The sequence below is a fragment of the Saimiri boliviensis genome, chromosome 10, assembly GCF_048565385.1.
Source record: "Saimiri boliviensis isolate mSaiBol1 chromosome 10, mSaiBol1.pri, whole genome shotgun sequence".
NCBI classification, from domain to species: domain Eukaryota; kingdom Metazoa; phylum Chordata; class Mammalia; order Primates; family Cebidae; genus Saimiri; species Saimiri boliviensis.
This window is the reverse complement of record NC_133458.1, coordinates 113,239,096-113,264,588: the sequence shown is the minus strand read 5'-3', so window position 1 is coordinate 113,264,588 and position 25,493 is coordinate 113,239,096. Positions and strand designations below refer to the sequence as shown.

General features: G+C 40.3%; 1 protein-coding gene across 11 annotated transcripts in view; it reads left to right on the top strand.

Moving 5' to 3' along the window:
* Positions 1–25,493, top strand: part of HECW1 (HECT, C2 and WW domain containing E3 ubiquitin protein ligase 1) — a 600,315-nt gene that overhangs the window by 384,491 nt on the left and 190,331 nt on the right. For all 11 annotated transcript variants that reach the window (XM_074379771.1, XM_010341340.3, XM_074379772.1 and 8 more), the window contains one exon: positions 12,364–12,458. In XM_074379771.1, coding sequence (XP_074235872.1) covers positions 12,364–12,458 — 95 coding nt within the window. The remainder of the gene's footprint in view (positions 1–12,363; positions 12,459–25,493) is intronic.

The following is a 25,493-nucleotide window of genomic DNA, read 5'->3' as shown; positions in this document are numbered from 1 at the left end:
CTGATGAATCCTGTTTTGTCATATTACCAGGGTTGGTTTTCTGGTTCCTTCTCATTTGGGTAGGTTCTATCAGAGGGATGGTCTAGGGCCAAAGGCTGTTGTTCAGATTCATTTGCCCCTGGAGTGTTCCCCTGATTTAGTACTGTCCCCCTTTTCCTATGGGTGCTGCTCCCTGTGAGCCAAACTACAGTGATTGTTGTCTCTCTTCTTGGTCTAGCCACCCAATAAGTCTACCTGCCTCTGGGCTGGTACTGGGGGTTATCTGCACAGAGTTCTGTGATGTGAACCATCTGTGGGTCTCTCAGCTATAAATACCAGTGCCTGTTCATGTGGAAGTGGTGAAGAATGCAATGGATTCTGTAGGATGCTCTTTTTTTGAGCTGGTTGGCCTCCTACCAGGAGGTGGCGCTTTCCAGAAAGCATCAGCTGTAGTAGTATTGAGAGGGACTGCTGGTGGGTGGGCCTTAGAACTCCCAAGATTATATGCCCTTTGTCTTCCACTACCAGGGTGGGTAGGGAAGGACCACCAGGTGGGGTCAGGGCTAGACATGTCTGAGCTCAGACTCTTTTAGGGCAGGTCTTGCTATGGCTGCTGTGGGGGATAGGGGTGAGATTCCCAGGAGTGACTTCTACTTGTTACTGAACATATATGCCTGTATCTGATGACTCTGATATCAGAAAATTCTATGTATCTGCTTTTTTTTTTTTTTTTTTTTTTTTTTTTTTTTTTTTTTTTTGTCAGCTGTTTTCTTTTCTTTTCTTTTCTTTTTTTAACATTGCCTTGTCTTAGCACGTGCTTGGTCAATTTTAATTAAGAACTGTACAATGTAAATGAAAACTTGTAGAAATCAATTGAGGCTTAGAATGATGCCACTTTCCGTCTGAGAGGTTTTACATTTTCTTCTGACCAATGGCTAGCAATCCAGAATAATCTCAATTGAATTTTAAGGCTTGAGATGATTCAGAGGTCTCAGGCTGGTATATTTCTCAACAGTGTAAATCTTCACTTATTCAGAGTCCCACCTTGAATCATGAGGGATTTACCAGAGCTTTCCTTTTTGACAGGCATTAGATTTTTAAGTTTATCCCCTTAGTCCTACAAATCTGTCAGACATTCTTTTCAGCTTCTCAGCCTCTCAGATGCTTCTTTCAGAATTAACACATTTACCCCTAGAGAACCACAAATCCTGGGCTTATCTCTGAGTTTTCATCTTCTGTATCTTGACCTCATTATTTTATTTTCCACTGCCTTGCTAGGTCTCTGATGCCTTCAGGCTAGGGTTTCTAGATCTAGGGGGAAAAACTTTCAGGGCACCTAATTAAATTTGAATTTATAATAAAAAATGAATAATATTTTTAGTATATGTGTATTCCATGCAGTGATTGAAACCTGCTTGTACTAAAAATTTATTCCTTGTTTATCTGAAACTCAATTTTAACTGGGTGTCCTGTATTTGATCTGGTAACCCTACTTTTGGTAGAATTATTTCCACGTTTTAATAACTTTTCTGGATGTTCTCTGAATTACCTAGTACATTATTGAAAGTGGAAGTTTACCTCTGCTAGCTGGTCAGCAAACATGAGTTGTTAAAAACTTTTGAGAGACAAATCACCAAGAAAGGAGTTATTGTTTGCTTAAATCCTAGGTCTGCCATGAACTATATGTGTGACCTAAATGTAAGTGGCCTTAAATTTTGACCTCATTTTCCTTAGATGTAAAATAAAAATGACAGGTGAGGTCTGATTTACTGAGGTTTGATTATAAGCCAAGCATTGTGCTAAACATATTTTTCTAAAGGCTAACAGTAATTAGCTATACTTCATAGGATTCTTGTGAGGATCAAATTAGAAAATATTAATGGCCTGGTACATAGTAAGTGCTAATTAACTGTTAAGACCAATTTAAGTCATTGCTTTTAAACTTAATTGAACATTTTGCATACTCAGGTCAGCTATCATCATTGCATACTGATGTCTCAAATGCTACAGCTGGCCTGCTAATCCCTTAATAGTGTAGAAAGGAGGGGAGGGGGACGGGGACGGGGATGCAATTTTCTCATTTCTTTAAGTGATACTAAACTGAAGTGAAACAATCTGTACTCTCTGAATACATGCCCTTAAATAAAGATTATAGTTGCAATATATATATAAATATACATATTTATATTGGTAGAAAATTCAGTTTTGCTCTACTTCATGAGTGATATGGTCACCCCTGCCCAAACTTGAAAATATATTTATTATTGGTGCATGTGTTTTAATATTTACGGGTGGCTTTCATTCATAGCACATCCCTAAATAAGAAGAAACTTTATTTTCTGCTCTTGTGTCAGTTTTCTGAGAATTATGGTTTCCAGGTTCATCCATGTCAGGTGATGGGGAGGAAGGCAGCAAATCACACTGCCACATGTGTACCTATGCAACAATCTTGCATGTTCTTCACATGTACCCCAAAACCTAAAATGCAGTAAAATAAAAGAAAAAAAAAAGAAACTTTAATGATTTAATATCTCTTTTGAGTTAGAATGGGAAATAATTTTAAATTACAGGGGAATTTAGGTTAAATAAGAGGAAGATCAATTCATCATCAAGTTCCTAAATACTGGAACATAGTATTAAAATGCCTGTTTAAGAAAAAGGGAGAACAACCTTTGTCAACATCTCAGGAGAGTATCATGAGGTCCATTTCCAAAATAGTAGTATAGAAGCAAGCTGGCTTCACTTCCTGCCACAGAAAATTTAAAACGTGTGCAGCACCAAGACGATCACCAGCAATATCCCAGAACTTAAATATAAGGATAAGACAGCTCCCAGGGCCACAAAGCAGTGAAAAAACTCTGAGCAGATGGTAAAAGAATCAGACTTTCATATCCACAATGCTTCTCCCCTCAATCTACCAGGCACCAAGTGCATGGAAAATTTTCCCCCAACTCATGATTTCTACATTGGAAAAAGTGAAATGGAAGTAGACAACCAGCTTCCCCATCATTGTGGGATCCCTGGCAGGAGATTTGTCTCTGCCTCAACCCACAAGAAGCGCTGGGGGTGCCTGAAGGGAGAACTGTCCCTGAGAGCAACCATAGACAAAGCAAGGAGGAAAGACCACCACCCCTGGAACCTCTGCGACACAGCTCAGCCAAAGGAGTCACCAAGTCAGGGTGAGTGTTCAGCAGCACCGTGCCACGGAAAGCTTGTTCCACAGATCTCCTTGGTGTGAGCCCTTATTTGGCCTTTCCATAGTCCTGGAATAACCCCTTTGGGACCTCCTCCATTCAGAATGGGCAGCAATCTGATTGTTTACTAGAACTGAGGCAAACCTGGGCTTAATGGGCCATCTAGTGTCAAAAAGGAGGCAACTGTAAATAGTAGGGGGGGAAAAGAAAGATATCAATAGGTAAATTACAAAGAATCCCTTCACAAACATATCCAATAAAAGCAAAACAAAAAGCCACACAGAGAAGACTGCAATAAATAACTAATCCTTCAATGCAAAGACATACCTGTATATCAATAAGAAAAACAGCAAACAGAAAACCGTGACCTCCTCAGTGGGCAAAGCAAAGAATTAATGATTGACCCTAATAAGAGAGCAATATGTGCACTCCCTGACTAAGAACTGAAGATAATAATTTTAAAGAAACTCAGTGATCTCCAATGATCTTCAGTATAACTCCGGAAAAGCAATTCAGAAATTTATCAAGGAAATTTAACATAGAAATTGAAATAATTTAAAAAATAAAACAAATCTTGGAACTGAGAAACACATTTGCGGAAATGAAAAATGTATTACAGTTTCTCAACAGCAGACTGAATCAAGCAGAGGAAAGAATCTGTGAGCTCAAAGACAGGCTATTTGAAAATACACAGAGGATAAAACAGAAGAAAGAACAAAAAGGAACAAAGATCACCTACAAGACATAGAAAATTACCTCAGAATACCAAATCTAAGAATTACTGGTGTTCAAAATGAATTGAGCAATGGCAAGAAGTAGAAAACTTATTCAAAGAAATAACAGAAAACTTTTCAGAACTTGAGAAAGTGGTATACATCCATCCAGATACAGAAAGATCAGAGAACATTAAACAAATTCAACCGAAATAAGGCTATCCCAAAACATGTAATAATCAAACTCTCAAAGGTCAAGGACAAAGATAGCATTCTGAAAGCAGCAGAGAATAGAAGAATAGAAGCAAAGAACATATCAAGGAGCTGCAATTCATCAGGCAACAGACTTCTTAATGGAAATCACGTAGACCAAGAAGGAGTGGCATGACATTTTCAAAGTGCTAAAAGGAAAAAAAAAAACAAAACAAAAAACAAAAACTATCTACCAGGAATTCTGTATCCAGAAAAGTTATCCTTTAGGCATGAAGAAGAGAAACAAAGACTAAAAGAATTCACTACCACCAGATCCATCATACAAGAAATGCTAGAGTTCTTCAACCTGAAAGGCAAAAACAAAAACTAATATGCAAAAAGGAAACATTTGAAGATATAAAACACACCGGTAAGATTAAGTACACAGACAAACCCAGAATACTCTAATACTTTTTCTAATTGTGGTATGCAATCTACTCATAACTCTATTAGGAAGCTCGAAAGACAAATTGATCAAAAACAATAATACCTATAGCAACCCATTAAGAGATAAGTAATATAAAATATGTAAATTGAGACAACATAAAATCCAAATGTTGAGAGGATGGAGTTAAATTGTAGAGGTTTTTTAAAATTATTATTTGTTCTTTGTTTCTATTCTTTGTACTCTAAGATAAGTTGTCACCTCCTTAAAATAACTTGTTACATCTGTAAGATTTTTTTTTGTAAGCCTCATGGCAACCAAAATGCAAAAACCTATAATAGATTCACTAAAAATAAAAAGCAAAAAATTAAAACATACTACCAGAGAAAAACACTTAACCACAAAGGAAGACAGGGAGAAAGGAAGAGAGCAGTTAAAACCCAACCAGAAAACAAGCAAAAAAATGGCAGTAGTCAGTCCTTACTTATCAATAACAACAAATGTAAATATACTCAATTCTGTAATTAAAAGGGAAACAGTGGCTGAATTAATAAAGAACCAAGACCCAACTGTAGGCTGCCTCTAAGAAAACCACTTCAGCTATAAAGACACATATTGACTGAAAGTGTGGAGGTGGAAAAAGATATGTCATGCAACCAGAAATCATAAAGGGCAGGAGTAGCTATGCTTACATCAGATAAAATAGACTACAAATCAAAGACTGTAAAAAGAGATAAAGAAGGTCACTATATAATGATAAAGGGGTCAATTTAGCAAGAGGCCGTGAAAATTATAAATATCTATGCACCCAACACCAGAACTCCCAAATATATAAAACAAACATTAATAGATTTAAAATGAGAGATAGACTGCAATATGATCATAATAGGAGACTTCAATATCCAACTCTCCATAATGGACATGTCATTCCAACAAGGAAATGTTGTAAATAAACTACACACTGACCCCATGGCCTAACTGACATCTTTTGAACACTTTATTCAACTGCTGCAGAATACGTATTCTTTTCATCAGCACATGGAACATTCTCCAGAATAGACCCTATGTTAAGCCACAAAACAAGTGTCAACAATTTCAAAAAAGTAGAAATCATATGAAGTATCTTTTCTGACCACAACAGAATAAAACAAAATCAATAGCAAGAGGAACCTCAGAAACTACACAAACACATGAAAATTAAATCACATGCTCCTGAACAATAATGGGTCAGTGCAGAAATCAAGAAAGAAGTTTTAAAATTTCTTGAAACAAATCAAATGGACATACAGCATACCAAAATGTAGGAGGTACAGTAAAAGCATTACTAAGAGGGAAGTTTATAGCAATAAATACCTATATCAAAAAAGTAGAAAGACTTCAAGTAAACAACCTAATGAAGTACCTCAAGGAACTAGAAAAAGCAAGAACAACCCAAACCCAAAATAAACAGAACAAAGGAATAATAAAGAGCAGAGCAGAAACCAATTAAACTGATACCTTAAAAATACCAAAAGATCGCCAAGCACGGTGGCTCATGCCTGTAATCCCAGCACTTTGGGAGGCTGAGGCGGGTGGATCACGAGGTCAAGAGATTGAGACCATCCTGGTCAACATGGTGAAACCCCGTCTCTACTAAAAATACAAAAAATTAGCTGGGCATGGTGGCGCGTGTCTGTAATCCCAGCTTCTCAGGAGGCTGAGGTAGGAGAATTGCCTGAACCCAGGAGGTGGAGGTTGCGGTGAGCCAAGATCGCGCCATTGCACTCCAACCTGGGTAACAAGAGCGAAACTCTGTCTCAAAAAAAAAACAAAAAACAAAACAAAAAAAAAAAAAAAAAAAAATCAACAAAATGAAGAATCAGCTTTTTTGAGAGTATAAACAAAGCTAGAATAGCTAAGAAAAAAAGAAAGGATACTCAAATAAATAATGTAAGAAACAAAAAACAAGACGTAACAGCTGAGTCCTCAGAAATACAAAAAGTTATTAGCAACTATTATGGACAACCATACATCAACAAATTGGAAAACCTAGGAAAAAAATGGACAAATTCCCAAATACATACTACTAAGAGTGAACCATGAAGAAGTAGAAAACTGCAACAATCCAATAATGAATAATAAGACTGAAGCCATAATAAAAAGTCTCCCATCGGAGAAAAATTCAGGACCTGATGACCTCACTGCTGCATTCTACCAAATATTTAAGCAAGAACGAACACCAATTATGCTTAAACTTTTCAAAAAAATCAAAAAGGAGGGAATATTTCCAAATTCATTCTACAGGGCCAGCATTACCCTAATACCAAAGCCAGACAGGGGCACGACAACAACAAAAAAAGAAAACTACAGGCCAATATCACTGATGAACATAGAAACAAACATCCTCAACAAAACACTAGCAAACCTAATTCAACAACACATTAAAAAGAGTATTTACCAAGATCAAGTGGGATTCACCACAGGGATACCAGGATGACTCATCACATACAAATCAATCCATGTGATACATCCCATTAACAGAATAAAAAACAAAAACCGTATGATCGTTTCAATAAATGCAGAAAAAGCATTTGACAAAATTCACATCCTTTTATGATAAAACCCCTCAACAAACTGGATATAGAAGGAACATACCTCAAAATAATAAAGACCATGTATGACAAGCCCACAACTAACATAGCACTGAATGAGGGAAAAAAGTGAAAGCCTTTGTTCAAAGATCTGGAAGAAGACAAGGATACATACTTTCACCACTTTTATTCAATATAGTGCTAGAAGTTCTGGCCAGAGGAATTAGGCAAGAGAAAGGAATAAAGGGCACCCACTCTGGAAAGGAGTAAGGTAAGGTAGACTTGTTCAAAGATGACATGATCTTATATTTAAAAAATAAAGATTCCACCAAAAAATTGTTAGAACTGATAAATTTAGCAAAGGTGCAGGATACAAAAATCAACATAAGAAATTCATGCATATATGCCAAAAGCAAAGAATCTGAAAAAGAAATTAAGAAAGCAATCCCATTTACAACAGCTACAAAGAATGTGAGACACTTAGACCTCAATTTCACCAGCAAAGGAAACAAGGAAAACTGGAAAGTACTGATGAAAGACATTGAAGGAAACGTTTTAAAATAGAAAGATTTTCTATGCTTATTTGTTGGAAGAACTATTATGACTAAAATGACAGTTTTACCAAAAGCAATTTACAGATTCAATGCAATCCCTGCCAAAATATCAATGACATTCTTCACAGAAATAGAAAAACTAATCCTAAAATGTATAAGGAACCACAAAAGACACAAACGATCCTGAATAGCCAAAGCAATCCTGAACAAAGAAGAGCAAAGCTGGAGGTATCATATTACCTGACTTCAAAATATGCTACAAAGGTGAAGTAACCAAATCAGCATGGTAATGGCAAAAAAACAGACACATAGACCAATGGAACATATAATAATAGAGGACCCAAATATAAATCCAGGTATTTATAGACAACCCATTTTCAACAAAGGTGCCAAGAACATGCAATGGGGAAAGAACTGTCTCTTCAATAAATGATGCTGAGAAAACTGAAAATTCATATGCAGAGGAATGAAACTAGACCCCTTTTGCTCATCATACACAGAAATGAAATCAAAATGGATTAAAGGCCTAAATTTAAGATCTAAAACTGAAACTACTAAAAGAAAACATTGGGGAAACGCTCCAGAACATTGGTCTGGGCAAAGATTTCTTTGTGTAAGACCTGATTTCTTTGTGTGGCAACTAAAGCAACAGTTGACAGATAGGATTATGTCAAGCTGAAAGGCTTCTGCACTGCAAAGGAAACAATCAACAAAGTGAAGAGACAAGCCAAAGAATGGGAGAAAGTATTTGCAAACTATCCGTCTGATAAGGAATTAATAACCAAAATATGTAAGAAGCTTAAACAACTCAAGATTTTAAAAAAATCTGATTTTTAAGTGGGCAAAAGACATGAGTATACATTTCTTTAAAAAGACAAATGGCCAACACATGTATGAGAAAAATGCTCAACATCAGTAATCATCAGGGAAATACAAATCAAAAGTACAGTGAGTTATTATCTCACCCCAATTAAAACAAGAGAGGGAGTAACAAATGCTGGCAAGAACACAGAGAAAGGGGAACCCTCAGACACTGCTGATGGGAATATAAATTAGTCTAGCCACTATGAAAAACGAACAGCTTTGTCAACAAACTAAAAACAGAACTACCATATGACCCAGCAATTCTATTACAGGATATATAGCCAAAAGAAAGAAAATGAGGGTATCGAAGAGATGTCTGCCTCCCATGTTTATTGCAGTACTGTTCACAACAGCCAAAATGGGGAATCAACCGAAGTGCCCATTAATAGATGAATGGATAAAGAAAATGTGGTATGTAATATTATTCAGCCATAAAAAGGAATGAAATTCTGTCATTTGCAGTAATATAGATGGAGCTGGAGGTCATTATGTTAAGTGAAATAAGCCAAGCACAGAAAGATAAATGTTGCATGTTCTCACTCATATGAGAGAGCTTAAAAAGCAGATCTCATGGAAATACAGAGTAGATTGATGGTTACAAGAGACCAAGAAAGGTAGAAGGAAGAAATGGATGAATAGAGATTGATTAATGGATACAAATATACAGTTTGATAGAAGAAATAAGACCTAGTGTTTGATAGATCCATAGAGTTAGCATAATTTGTAACAATCTATTGTATGTTTCAAAATGGCTAGAAGAGAATAATTCAAATGTCTCTAGCACAAAAAAAAAGACAAATAGTTAAGATGATGTATGCTGCAATTATATTGATTTCATCTTTACAAATTATATGAGTGTATTCAATCATCACATGTATCCTAAAAATATGTACGTCTATTATGTATCAATAACAAATTAAAAATGGAAGAAACAAAGAAGAGTACAGAGTTTGAAAGTTTCCATGAATTCTTGGCTCAAAATATGCACTGGTCTGCTCATCTAGCATTAGGGTTCAATGCAAGATTATATGTAATTTCTCTGGGCTTTTTGCTCAAAAGCGTTGAAATAATTTTTTCTTTAATGAAAATCTAGTAGTGACCATTCGGGATTCCTGGCACCTAAAAGTCTCTTCCAACCAACTAAGCTGAAGGTGAGGCCATTTGGCCCCTCCATGCTGATCCCACCAGCACCTACAGGCAGAGTAACTCACACACTAGGCAACACTAACTCATTGTGATTAACTAGATAGATGGGCTCACTGCTTTTTTCAGGGTCCTTCTCTGATCCCTGACTTACAGGAAACTTGCCTTTCAAGCCAACATAGTATTGGATCTGGGTATATAGACCTAACATGGGGACAACTTTGAGGTGTCTTGGAGAATAAATACAGAACGGGGTTATAAAACTGTCCACCAAGAGCTTGGAAAGACAATCAACAGGCATGTGAAAGATCTGTAGAGAAAGTGATTCAGGAAGGAAATTGAAAGGACAGGCATATCTGAGTAACAATACGTCCACTAACAGAGGGAATGGTAAGCACTCAGGCATCACCCAGGCAGCGGAAAATCTGAGCAACTGCAATTCAGTGGCTTCAAAAAAAGATTTAAATAGCTAATTAAAATTTGATGAAAAAGTTTAATTCTACTAATAAATGAAATAAAAGTAATAATGGGATTCTATTTTAAGCCGATTTTTAAGTGATGATGCTCAATGCTAAGAAGGGTTCTATGAGATGGTCAGAGTCACATTTCCTGGTAGAAGTGTAAAGTGTTATTTGGAAAGTAATCTGGCCACAAGAAGGGAGGATCCCTAAAATACTCATATCTTTTTGTTTGTTTTTGAGACTGAGTCTCGCCCTGCTGCCCAGGCTGGAGTGCAATGGTGTGATATTAACTCACTGTAACCTCCACCTCCCAGGTTCCAGCGAGTCTCCTGCTTCAACCTCCTGAGCAGCTGGGATTACAGGAGTGCACCACCATGCCCAGCTAATTTTTGTATTTTTCGTAGAGATGAGGTTTCAACATGTTGGCCAGGCTGGTCTTGAACTCCTGACCTCGGCCTCCCAAAGTGTTGGGATTACAAGCATGAGCCACCGCACCCCTGTCTTTTAACCTAAGGAAGACTACTGCAATGTTCATATCTTCTGGGTTGAGGAAACCTTTCCATATCAGTTAGGTTTAGGTTTAGCTGCATATAACAGAGATCCTAAAATAACAATTGTAAAGTGCATAGCTGTGATCTGCCAGAGAGGCTGCAAGATGGAGTACTTTAGCCAGACATTATCACTCAAATGAAACTGAGATTCTGTTATTAAGGAGGAAAGATAGAATGGATGTCAAATAGGTGTCTAGCGATTTTTGCTCCATTGTCCTAGGGAGAAAATTTGAACTTAAAAAATAATTTGTAAAAAGTCATTGATTTTCAGAGAAAAGTCTGAATTTCCAAATATAGGGAATATTTGCAATGTGTAAATCTATTCAGTTCTATATAATAAGTAATGTTATTTGCAAAGTTTTAAATAATAGTTGGCCGTGCTTAATTCATAATGTCAATTTAAAAAAAACAAAATACATTATTCTATAGTTTATACTCTCAAGTATGCAAAAAACCTCAGAAGATTGTTATTTTATTTATACGTATCTTCAGTTTTCATATTTTCCATTCTAAGCAAATTTTCAATGCATGCTAAGAAAATTGTAGATATTATTTTAATATGATAATTGAAGGCAAATTTTCATATTTGAGAGAAAAAAATCTCAAATTGGAGATTTCTCATATTGCTTCAAACAAAATATAAGAGACCAAGACATAGCCTGGTAAATTTTTTAAATTTTAAGGAAACAAATCCTATAAACAGTGAATTGGGGAAAGCAAGTCACCTTCAAATGAACTAAACTCATGTTGGCTACAGATCTTGCCCTCTGCAGAACTAAATACCGGAAGGAAATGGATTCATGTTATGGTCAGTTAGTCATCACATCATCATAATCACTAACATTTACTGAGCACTTAATTGAACATAAGAACTTTTATTTGCTTAACCAACATCTTATGAAGTCGTATTTTAACATGGGGTACAGGGACTTATTCATTGTCTCACAGATTGTCAGTAATGGAGCTGAAATTCACACCCAGTCTGATTCTCCCTAAACCCTTTGTATTCTGCTTAACATCTATAGAACTTTTTTATTTTTAAATGGAGTCTCTCCCTATTACCTAGTCTGGAGTAACTGGTATGATTATAGCTCTCTGTAGCCTTAAACTCCTGGGCTCAAGTGATCCTCCTACCTCAGCCACCCAAGTATCTGGGAACTACAGATGTGTGCCACCAGTGCCAGCTACATCTATAGAACTTTGAAGGAAAACAAATTGTGATGCAAAGAGATTATCGTTGATGAGTACAGGAGTTTAGCAAATATGCCTCCTTCCCATGTCCTTCAACAACTTTTCAAAGACTTCCTGCAAATTACCAAGATATTCATCACAATGAATTAAATAATAGTACATTATAGAAGAAACAGACAAGAGTAGGCATCCACCCACATCACATCTTAGAACTAAGGGTTTAAAAGCAATGACCTCGAATGGGGTAGGATGGATGCCAAGAAGTCTAAATAATGGATTTAACTTAGATACAAAAATCTTAAGGCCAAAACAATTTTTCATGTCACAGTTTTAGGAAGAAGTCAGACCTGTCCTTGAGGCCCCATGAGGAGCTTCATTGTCGAGTGTGGCCTGGCTTGCTCATAGGGGAATTAGGTTGCAGTTCCTAAAGATGTCCTCTGTATCCATAGCTGTCTCTCCCTGGGTTATACCCTGCTTCTCAGTCTCGTTTTGTGTTTGTCTTTCAGCTGAAACTAAGATCTGCTTCAAATACTACCATGGAGTGAGTGGGGCCCTGCGAGCAACCACCCCCAGTGTCACAGTCAAAAACTCGGCAGCTCCTGTAAGTTTCATTTCCCCCCATCTTTGGTTAGACCTAACTCTGGTCTTTCTTCACTTTCTTATTTTGTTCACGCAGGGGTGTGTGTGTGTGTGTGTGTGTGTGTCTGTGTGTGTGTGTGTGTGTTACACATCTATGGAGATATACTGATAGACCGATTATGAATAAACGGAGAGGCACCTCAAAATAGTCAAGAGGAATGAGATCCGAAGTCAACCTTATTAAAGCTCATGCTTCACTTGTGTGTTAGGGAAAAGCCGAGCTTCAGCATTTTCCTTAGATGGCCAAATGTTTCTAACAGAGGCATGTGCAATAACAACGAAGAAGCCTTTCTTTGGATCACATTTTTTTAATTGTTTGGTTTTAAATATTTATATTTTCTTAGGTTTTTATTTCTTTTAGGCTCATAAATAAATTAATGGAGTAGGACTTATTGCCTCAGGTTGATTTTAGTCATAGACTTATAACATGGTAGGCCTGGAAAGACTAGAATCTCTCACCCTTCTCTGTCTCTAAATGAGGACAGTGATAGAAGAGCGTAAGTAATCTATCTCAGGTCACACAGCTCATTGCAGATCCAGGATGTCAGTCACATCTTTTGTTCCCTGCTGTGTGGTTTTGCTCAGGCTTATGGTAATAGATGCCATCTTTCCTAAGTTACAATCCAGTTTTTATCTTTGGAGTGCTTCTCACTTGTTCTTAGTACATCCGATTAGGCTGAAATGCATTGAAAAATGGCATTCCTTTTCCTTTTCACAAAAATTTAAAATGACCAACTGGGGAGGCTGGACAGAAACCAGTGCGGGACTTTGTCATGCTAGTGGAAATAAAAAAGACTCTCTTTTTTTTTCTTTTTACATTAAAAAAAAAAATAGGCCAGGTGCGGTGGCTCATACCTGGTAATCCCAGCACTTTGGGAGGCCCAGGCAGGTGGATCACTTGAGGTCAGGAGTTCAAGACCAGCCTGACCAACATAATGAAACCCTATCTCTACTAAAAATACAAAATTAGCAGGGCATGGTAGCAAGCGCCTGTAATCCCAGCTACTCAAGAAGTTAAGGCAAAAGAATTGCTTGAACCCGGGAGGCGGAGGTTATGGTGAGCCAAGATGGCACCACTCCACTCCAGCCTGGGCAACAAGAGCAAAACTCTGTCTCAAAAAAAAAAAAGAAAGAAAGAAAAATGGAGAAAGTATTTGATATGAAATATGAATGATTCAGAAAGTACTTTGACTCCAAAAAATATTCCACTTTGCTGCTTTGCACATCAGTTCTGCAGAATCCTAAAGATGAGCTGATTGAGGCCTTGGTAGTAAGCAATAAGATAAGCATGCCTGAGACCCAAAGCCTGGCTGCCTCCATCTTCAGCACGACTGGACACAGGGCTGAGTTTACCATGAGGAAACTCATAGCGGGAGGCGCAGTGGGAAGAGTGGGAGAGCCACATGCGCTTTTGACAGCTTTGCGGTTTTTTCCTCACTGTCCATGCAGATTGGAACATGATTCCTGTGTGGGACAGCAATTTAAGTGTAAGAATCTAGGGAGGTATCCTCAGAGTGCCAGAACCTCTCTTCTAGGCCTATTTGTTTGGGCAGTCCTCAAAAGAAGGCACCCCGTAAAGCCAGACAGGTCCTGATAGCTGTTAGCCAATCATTGTTGCTGGGAGGGACAACTGAATCATGCTAGCTTAGGGACAGCTAAATCGAGACAGTGTTATGCAATGTATGCTTAAAATTAAGCAAGAGGCCGACTGCCCGGAAAACAGCCTCTAAAGTATGAAGAACAGCCCCTTGGGGCAGGATAAATTGTCAACAAGCATATGCTCCCCAAGGGCTGCCATCACCAGAAACAAGGGCTTGTATCTCAGAAGAGGAAGTGAGATGCTTCCATCAAACGATTGACATAAGGTTCAGCAGGTGGCTGATTGCTCCCACCCTGACCTCAGCTCCATGTGAGCTACCGCTGCAAACTCTGGCATCTTGAAATATTTTGACATGTTGCTGTCAACCTGATTTTTGTCTCCTTAATGATTTTCTCACACAAATCAGTAGGTACTTGGGTTGACACTTGAATGTACATCCTGCAGACAACTTTTATTCCCCAAGCATGTGAGAGCTCCATCGCAAACCCCTATGCCTCCAGGGACAAAGAAAGAAATCCTGGGCTTCTGCTGTCATGGTGAAAATGAGTCCCTGGAGTCTCAGGGCAGAAAGCAGTACACACTGTTCCACAAGACTGTATTTTCACAGGTAATTAGGTTTCATAGGAGCCACACTAGGAGGAGTCCCCATTGTTTAACAGCATAGCACGCTTCTCAAAGCTGCTTCTCACGCATTATTCTAGCTGATGCCCAGCACATCTGTGGAAAGAGGAAGGAACTATCATTCTGGTTAAGTGATTATTTGGCTGTATGGTGATGGAGCAGAACCACATTTCACTTAGACTTTTTGCAACCCAGCTCAGTTTGGGTATAATCTAGCAACCTTCCAGGTTACATAAGCCTTTGCAGTCTGGTCTGGGGACTTGACTATACTCTTTCTAAGGGAAAATGCTGTGAAGTTTCCCTAAATCAACTTGTTAATAAACTTGGAGTGTCCACTTTTAGGTTGAGGATTGCTGCTGCTGCGTTCATCTCTTATAAAGAGTTGCTGTCTGTTGCCATTGTATCACGTTCCAAAAGTCGCTGAGTTGGTTTGTGATAATACACTAAACCTGCCATTCTTTGAAAAAAAAAAAAAAAAAAAAGGAACAAGCTGTCACATGCTCCTTTGGTGTAACTGGTGCTTTAGTTTTCTGAGCATTGTAGGGTCTCACGATGCCTCAGTTCCTTTTCTCATTGGCTTGTTCCCTCTCATCTTTGTCCCATGGGCAACTGTTGAGGTCCTTGTTTAAAAGGAGATTGTCTTTTCCTCTTGTCTTTCTGGGGCTCTCATTTATTGTATGTCAGAAACTGATGGGTGTGCTTATAGAGGTAGATGAAATATAAGCCCTGTTGCTGAGAACTCACTGTGACTCCCTTATAAATTATAATGCTATGTAAAGTCTCCAGTGCCGGAGCAGGAAGCCTGCTGTGCTGTATACAGAGAAAGCTGTGCTGGCTGCTGGAGGAGGGGACGTGGGCTGAGGGTGGGCATCATGAGCAGGCCCTGGCCATGCCCTGAAGACAGGCAAGACCCGCAGAAAGGATGGCCTGTGCAAAGGCATGGGGTGAGAAATGGCTCAGCCCTGACAGGGAAGACCTAGTTGTCTTAGATTTAAAGAATATGGGATTCCTTGTCCCTGTATCTCCTCCTGCACCCTGTTTTTCATACTTTTTGTGTCTTATTGGGAGCACCTATCGTGTTTTATATCTTTCTTTTATTTTCTGTAGAAAAATCATTGTCAAAGGCAAGCTCTTCCTCTCCATAGTCTGGCCCTTGCTAACTCCCCCTGTGCATTACAGTCTTCTTAAATACGTCCCATGATATATTTTCCTCTCTCTGATTATACATCAGAAAAACAGAAATTGGCCTATCCCTACAGTTTGCCAAAGACAGAACGGGTAAACTCTCCTCTGCGCTACACACAGTCCACTGAAAATAACCAGGCTGCTCTACCGAGTCTGACCCTGCAGTGGATTTTCACATCCTCCTCTCCCCACTCTCGGGCACACAGCCGGCATCATCTGTAGGGGCTGCTGGAGGGAGTGGGCCCTTCCTTCACCTGCTGGTTCTCCTATAGTACTGGAGACTCCGACGTAGTCTGAAGCTGTTAGTGTGAGCCACGTAAATGAGAGTCTTTCAGGTCCCAAGCACGCTGCTCCCACACCTGGTTTATGAGACCCTCCCTGGGGAGCGTTCACCTGGCAGTGCAGGGGGCCTCCTCCCCACCCACACTGAGGCCTGGGACTGCAGCCTCTGGATACAAAAAAAATAAGTAGCTGGGGAATGACTCTGGCAGGGTCAAAGGCATTGGGAAAGGCCACCAGTGTGCAGGGCAGGCTGTGCATGTGACATCTCACCCCATGTGGGGCCATCTACTCTGGAGTACAGGCCCCTCCAGATTTAGAGGCTAGGCCATGTGTAGTCGAAAAATGTATTTCTCACGTTGTTTTTATCAGCATTAAAATATGTGGAAATCCCATCAGGATTATGTTACACTGGATTATTTTTATTCTCACCTCAAATTGCTATTGTTGGCTTATTTATTTACTTTATATTCTGTATTTTCTGGCTTTTTCAATGCGAAGTTGGAAGTAAACATAGGAAGATCCTCTCCTTCTTCCTCCATGTTAACCTAGTGCCTCTGCAACCAAGTTTTTGATGATAACTGAACAGCATCACATTCAAAGTAAAGTTATTTGCCAAAGAACAAAGAACAGCTGGGTGTGGTGGCTCATGCCTATAGTCCTAACACTCTGGAAGGCCAAGATGGGTGGATCGCATGAGACCAGGAATTCAAGACAAGTCTGGTCAACGTAGCAAAAACCCATCTCTATAGATAGATGGTTGGCTGGTTGGCTGGCTGGCTGGCTGGCTGGCTGGATGGATGGATGGATGGATGGATGCCTGGATGCCTGGATGCCTGGATGCCTGGCTGGCTGGCTGGCTGGCTGGCTAGCTGGCTGGCTGGCTGGCTGGATGGATGGATGGATGGATGGACGGATGGATGGATAGATGGATGGATGGATGGATGGATGGATGGATGGATGGATGGATGGATGGATAGACGGATGGATGGACAGATAGAGAGACAGACAGACAGACAGACAGATAAAATTAGCCAGGCATGGTAGTGCATGTCTGCAATCCTAGCTACTTGGGAGGATGAGGCCCAAGAATCACTTGCACCTCAGAGGCAGAAGTTGCAGTAGGCCGAGATCACACCACTACATTCCAGCCTGGGCAACAGAGTGAGACTCCCATCTCAAAAATAAAGAAATAAAAAAAAATAAGAAGAAAGAGCAAACTTAAACTATCTTTTCATTAGTTCATGTTTACAGATTCATTTACTTGGTCAGACCCCCTGCGCAGAGGTAAAGTTGACACTATACTCCAAAAAAAGAATAAAAAAGGGCAACTCAATAGGACGTTTCCCCACCAATATAGGCTAAATTAGCACTCTAAAATAGGGTCAATATTTCCCTCCACACCAGTCTGAGTCTCCTGCAGTGGACAAATAATTGATGAACACCCCCACTTCCCCAAAATCCAGGTCATTACCTTTGACTATAGTAATATTTTTCTTGGGAATTTTAAAAGATATTTCAAAAAATATTTTAACTCATAATAAAGTAACTATGGACCAGCTGCTATAGGTTATAAAATGTCCTGGAAAATGCTTCAACCAAGTTAGTAGCAAAAGGAATTCACAGGTTGCTGACTGGTGGAACCAGCTCTCTAGAATTGTTAGTCCAGGCGTCCCCAAACTATGGCCCACGGGCCGCATGCTGCCCCCTGAGGCCATTTATCCAGCCCCCCGCCGCACTTCAGGAAGGGGCACCTCTTTCATTGGTGGTCAGTGAGAGGAGCACAGTATGTGGCGGCCCTCCAACGGTCTGAGGGACAGTGACCTGGCCCCCTGTGTAAAAAGTTTGGGGATGCCTGTCAAAAGCCAATTAGTTTGGAAGATACCTCAGCTTTATAATAAATGGTCTTGAGCCCTTGTGCTTGGCAGGGCATGGCTGGACTGGGTCCCAGTAAGTGTCAATCACAATGTATCATCAATATTGGGGTGAAGGTCCCTGACGTTGCCAAAGGATCCCCTTCATCCAGTGTGTTCAGATGGAGTCTCAATTTTACCTTTGAAATGTGTCAGAAAGAGGTATCCAAAAACTAATGGAGGAGGAAAGAGTTTGTTCTCTTAATTGGGATGGACTGCACTGCTCCAGAGAGGTGGGCCAGTGACCCCTGAGATCCCGGGAGAGCAGGCAGCCTTAGGCAGACCTCAGAACCACAGGACTGCCCAAGAAGCTATTTTCTCTTAATTGTAGTTTTCTATTCATTACGCTATGTAAAGAATTGTCTCTGCACAAAGAGGGACTTGGGGAAATTTCAGAGTCATTTTCCTCAAATTGCAAGAAAATGGGGCTTTCTAAGGGTTTAGTTGGGATTCTGGCTTTCATGATTTCACCAGATTCATGGCACTATTTCCATCTCTGATTTTGGCCCCATGGTATTTCGGGAAAGTGATATGATATTTAATTTTTTACTTGGATTTTATAACAGCCACAGCAGCCTTTTGTGAATTGTTTCCCTGTTGCCTAATTATCACATCCAGAATTTACTTTTGCAGCATATCACAGTACTTACCTAACCAGCACTAAAAAGAAACTTCATTAACAATATTATGAGAAAATTTCAAGACTTTGTCCCTAATATTCTGAAAATCAATTTCTAAATGAAATAATTCTAGTTATGCTAGGGAAGCAAGAAGTCTGAAGGAGTTATTAACTACACTATTCTATTTTTTATTTATTCCCTTCATCAATGTCTGTTAACCTTTTCTTAGAACAGAATTTAAGAAAGCATTTTTATTTGGAGGAGCTGTAGATCAAATGATACAGATAAAACACAATAAATGTAATCTTGAGTGCCTGAGCTAGAATTACATACGTGATTTATTTACATGCAAAGGATTAATGCTGCCCAGACATTTGCTAGAGGATTTTTTGTTTTGTTTTGTGTTGTTGTTGTTGTTATTTTGAGATGCAGTCTCACTCTGTTGCCCAGGCTGGAGTGCAGTGGCGCAATCTCAGCTCACTGCAACCTCCACCTCCTGGGTTCAAGTGATTCTCCTGCCTTGGCGCTAACTGAGATTACAGGCGAGTACCCCCACACCTGTCTAGTTTTTGTATTTTTAGTAGAGACGGGGTTTTACTATGTTGGCCAGGCTGGTCTCGAACTCCTGACCTCAGATGATCTGTTCACCTTGGCCTCCCAAAGTGTTGGGATTACAGGCATGAGCCACACTGTGCCCGACCACTAGAGGGTTTAAACAAATTTTTAAGGGATTATTTTACAAGATTTTCTGGCTATTGTTAACTTTTAAACTCTGTCTCCATTCCAGAAAGTCAAGGGTGGAATAGAAAAGGAGTTTCCAAGGGTGATAGAAGTTGATGGTTAGATACCAACATAATGTATAATTTCTTCTAGCTGAGAATCCACATCACATTTTTTCTCAATGCTAATCTGGCAAATTGTTTTCTGATGCTCAAAGCCTCTTGCCTTTAATCTTCTTTTCCCAGAACCTGCTTCAACCGTCTCAGCCCTTCTGCTCCCACCTCTCTAGTCCATGCAACACTCTGTCCCTCAACCGTGGAGGCCTGCTCTGAACAGTTATTCCGGGCATCTTTTTGTAGCCTGTGGCCTCAGTTTCATTTATGTACTTAGTAAATATGTGTCAGTAAGCTCCCTGGGGCTAACCACCAGGCACATAAAACCGAACAAGACAAATCCCCATGCTCATCAAGCCACCCGTCTAACACAGGGACAAGTGTGAAGCGGGTAGACAGACAAGAAAACAGGCGAATGCTGGGAAGATGGCCGCCTAAGAACAGCTCAGGACTTCAGCTCCCAGTGAAAGTGCAGAGGGTGAGTGAACGCCGCATTTACAGACGAACTCTTATTGCCCACAGACCAGGAGATACCCAGGCAGAGGGGTCGTCAGTGTCGCAGTCCCAGCTGGTGTGGCTGTTTTGGCCCCTGTGGGGCTGATTCCGCCCGCGCGGCTGCTGTGACCACTCCCTGTTGCTGCGGTTCTCCGTACAAAAACCACTGGTCTGGGAGCCCTCTTAGCTGGCGAGCAGAGCCCTGAGACGGCAGAGTTGCCCATTCATCTGAAATAGCGAGTCAGGCCAGGAGATTCCTAGGCAAAAAATCCGCCAGGAGCCGGCGCCGCGGTTCGAGCCGACTCCGTGAGTCGCAGCACGGGAGATCCCGGCGCCTTTTCAACAAGCGACCGGAACTTGGGATCGTTCAACTTAAAAGAAAAGACTCAGAGTCAGGGAGCCAGGTGATCAGGCTCGGTTGGTCCCAGCCTTCCACCCCCAACAACAACGAAAACAAAAACAGTAATTGGAAACCCTCTGGGTTGAGCCCTTCAAACCAAGCACAGCTGAACCTGGACGGCCCGGCTCGGTGGGGGAGGGGCTTCCGCCATTACTGAGACTCTCCACCGCTACTGAGGCAGGCCCCCGTTGCCGAGGCAACCCGCCGTTGCCGAGGCAACCTCCCACAACAGAGAGAGTCCGCCATAACAGAGGCGGGGCCACCGTTGCCGAGACAGTTCTAACCACGCCCATATAAAAAGGACTACAGGGAAGAGCTCAGGGCAGCTGGGCGGAGCCCACAGCAGCTCAGCAAAGCCCCTGCGGGCAGGCAGTGGCTAGGCCTGCTGCTAGCTGGGCGGGTCAGACCTGAAAGAAAAATCAAAAAAGGCAGTAGTGCAACGGAAACTCATAAAGCTCCAACTCCCTGGGACAGAGACAGACAACAGGGGGATAATCCCACAAAAATGGGAAGAAACCAGCGTAAAAAGGATGAAAACTCCCGAAACCAGAACACCTCTCCTCCTAAAAGGGATCACAACTCCTCACTAGCAACGGAACCAGACTGGATGGAGAAGGAGAGTGATGAAATGACAGAATCAGACTTCAGAAGGTGGGTAGTAAGAAACTACAGCGAGCTAAAAGAACATGTTCTAACCTCACGCAAAGAAAATAGGAACCTTGAAAAAAGATTGGACGAACTGCTGACGAGAATGGACAGCATAGAGAGGAGTATAAGTGAATTGATGGAGCTGAAAAATGCAACGCGAGAACTTCGTGAAGCATGCACAAGCTTCAACAGCCGAATTGACCAAGCAGAAGAAAGAATATCAGAGGTCGAAGATCAACTCAATGAAATAAAAAGAGAAGGCAAGAACAGAGAAAAAAGCACAAAAAGGAATGAACAAAATCTTCAAGAAATGTGGGACTATGTGAAAAGACCTAATATACGTCTGATAGGTGTACCTGAATGTGATGAAGAGAATGAATCCAAGCTGGAAAATACTCTTCAGGATATTATCCGGGAAAACTTCCCCAACCTAGAAAGGCAGACCAATATTCAAATCCAGGAAATACAGAGAACACCACAAAGATATTCCGCAAGAAGAGCAACCCCAAGGCACATAATCGTCAGATTCACCAAGATTGAAATGAAAGAGAAAATGCTAAGGGCAGCCAGAGAGAAAGGTCGGATTACCCACAAAGGGAAGCCCATTAGACTCACAGCAGATCTCTCAGCAGAAACCCTACAAGCCAGAAGAGATTGGGGGCCAATATTCAACATCCTTAAAGAAAAGAACTTTCAACCCAGAATCTCCTATCCAGCCAAACTAAGCTTCATAAGCGAAGGAAAAATAAAATCCTTTGTGAACAAGCAAGCGCTCAGAGATTTCATCACCACCAAACCTGCTCTACAAGAACTCCTGAAAGAGGCTCTACACTTATAAAGGAACAACCAGTACCAGGCACTCCAAAAACACACCAAATGGTAAAAAAGCATGAACACAATCAAGAATCTGCATCAACTAACCAACAAAACAGCCAGGTAGCATCAAAATGACAGTATCAAAATCACACATAACAATACTATCCCTAAATGTCAATGGACTAAATGCCCCAATCAAAAGACACAGACTGGCAAACTGGATAAAAAGCCAAAACCCATCAGTGTGCTGTATCCAGGAAACCCATCTTACATGCAAGGATACACAAAGGCTCAAAATAAAGGGATGGAGGAAGATCTACCAAGCAAACGGAGAGCAAAAAAAGGCAGGAGTGGCAATTCTCATCTCTGATAAAATAGACTTTAAAGCAACAAAGATCAAAAGAAACAAAGAAGGACATTACATAATGGTAAAAGGATCACTGCAAAAAGAAGAGCTAACGATCCTAAATATATACGCACCCAATACAGGAGCACCCAGATACATAAGGCAAGTTCTTAATGACCTACAAAGGGACTTGGACTCCCACACAATAATAGTGGGAGACTTTAACACCCCACTGTCAATATTAGACAGATCATCCAGACAGAAAATCAACAAGGATATCCAGGACCTGAATACAGACCTGGAACAAGCAAACCTAATAGACATTTACAGAACTCTCCACCCCAAATCCACAGAATATACATTCTTCTCAGCACCACATCACACCTACTCTAAAATTGACCACATAATTGGCAGTAAATCACTCCTCAGCAAATGCAAAAGAACAGAAATCATAACAAACAGTCTCTCAGACCACAGTGCAATCGAGTTAGAACTCAGAATGCAGAAACTAACTCAGAATCACACAGCTTCATGGAAACTGAACAACTTGCTCTTGAATGTTGACTGGATAAACAATGAAATGAAGGCAGAAATAAAGATGTTCTTAGAAACCAATGAGAATGAAGACACAACATACCAGAATCTCTGGGACACATTTAAAGCAGTCTCTAGAGGAAAATATATAGCAATGAGTGCCCACATGAGAAGAAAGGAGAGGTCGAAAATTGACACCCTATCATCAAAATTGAAAGAGCTAGAGGAGCAAGATCAAAAAAACTCAAAACCTAGCAGAAGACAGGAAATATCTAAGATCAGAGCAGAACTGAAGGAAATAGAGACACAAAAAACTCTCCAAAAAATCAATAAATCCAGGAGCTGGTTTTTTGAAAAGATCAACAAAATAGACAGACCACTAGCCAGATTAATAAAAAAGAAAAGAGAGAATAACCAAATTGATGCAATAAAAAACGATAAAGGGGATATCACCACAGATTCCACAGAAATCCAAACCATCATCAGAGATTATTACAAACAACTCTATGCACATAAACTAGTAAACCTGGAAGAAATAGATAAATTCCTGGACACCTGCAACCTCCCAAGCCTAAATCTGGAAGAAGCCGAAACCCTGAATAGACCAATAACATGGTCTGAAGTCGAGGCAGCAATAAAGAGCCTACCACCCAAAAAAAGCCCAGGTCCAGATGGGTTCACAGCTGAATTCTACCAGACATACAAGGAGGAGCTGATACCATTCCTTCTGAAACTATTCCAGACAATCCAAAAAGAGGGAATCCTTCCCAAATCATTTTACGAGACAAACATCATCCTGATACCAAAACCCGGCAGAGACTCAACAGGAAAAGAAAATTTCAGGCCAATATCCATGATGAACATAGATGCAAAAATCTTCAATAAAATACTGGCAAACCGATTGCAACAGCATATCAAAAAGCTCATCCACCATGATCAAGTAGGATTCATCCCGGGGATGCAAGGCTGGTTCAACATACGCAAGTCCATAAACGTAATTCATCACATAAACAGAACCAAAGACAAAAACCACATGATTATCTCGATTGATGCAGAGAAGGCTTTTGACAAAATTCAACAACCCTTTATGCTAAAAACCCTCAATAAACTAGGTATTGACGGAACGTATCTCAAAACAATAAAAGCTATTTACGACAAACCAACAGCCAATATCATACTGAATGGGCAAAAACTGGAAGCATTCCCTTTGAAATCTGGCACTAGACAAGGATGCCCTCTCTCATCACTCCTATTCAATATAGTACTGGAAGTTCTAGCCAGAGCAATCAGGCAAGAAAAAGAAATAAAGGGTATCCAAATTGGAAAGGAGGAAATCAAATTGTCTCTATTTGCAGATGACATGATTGTATATCTGGAAGACCCCATCATCTCAGCCCAAAATCTCCTGAAACTGATAAACAACTTCAGCAAAGTCTCAGGATACAAAATCAACGTGCAAAAATCACAAGCATTCCTGTACACCAGTAATAGACTTCAAGAGAGCCAAATCAAGAACGAACTGCCATTCACAATTGCTACAAAGAGAATAAAGTACCTAGGAATACAACTAACAAGGAACGTAAAGGACCTCTTCAAGGAGAACTACAAGCCATTGCTCAATGAAATAAGAGAGGATACAAACAGATGGAGAAACATTCCATGTTCATGGTTAGGAAGAATCAACATCGTGAAAATGGCCATACTGCCCAAAGTAATTTACAGATTCAACGCTATTCCCATCAAGCTACCAATGACCTTCTTCACAGAACTGGAAAAAAACACCTTAAACTTCATATGGAACCAAAAGAGAGCCCGCATAGCCAAGTCAACTCTAAGCAGAAAGAACAAAGCAGGAGGCATCACACTACCGGACTTCAAACTATACTACAAGGCTACAGTAATCAAAACAGCATGGTACTGGTACCAAAACAGAGATATAGACCAATGGAACAGAACAGAGGCCTCACAGGAAATACAACATACCCACAACCATCTGATCTTCGACAAACCTGACAAAAACAAGCAATGGGGAAAGGACTCCCTGTTTAATAAATGGTGTTGGGAAAACTGGCTAGCCATGTGCAGAAAGCAGAAACAGGACCCCTTCCTGACACCTTACACCAAAATTAACTCCAGATGGATTAAAGACTTAAACATCAGACCTAACACCATAAAAACCTTAGAGGAAAATCTAGGCAAAACCATTCAGGACATAGGTGTAGGCAAGGACTTCATGACCAAAACGCCAAAAGCAATGGCAACAAAAGCCAAAATAGACAAATGGGACCTAATCAAACTCCACAGCTTCTGCACGGCAAAAGAAACAGTCAGTAGAGTGAATCGGCAACCAACAGAATGGGAAAAAATTTTTGCAGCCTACCCATCTGACAAGGGGCTGATATCCAGAATTTACAAAGAACTAAAGCAGATCTACAAGAAAAAAACAAACAAGCCCATTCAAAAATGGGCAAAGGACATGAACAGATACTTTACAAAAGAAGACATACAGGAGGCCAACAAACATATGAAAAAATGCTCATCATCACTGGTCATCAGAGAAATGCAAATCAAAACCACATCGAGATACCATCTCACACCAGTTAGAATGGCGATCATTAAAAAATCGGGAAACAACAGATGCTGGAGAGGATGTGGAGAAATAGGAACACTTCTACACTGTTGGTGGGAATGTAAATTAGTTCAACCA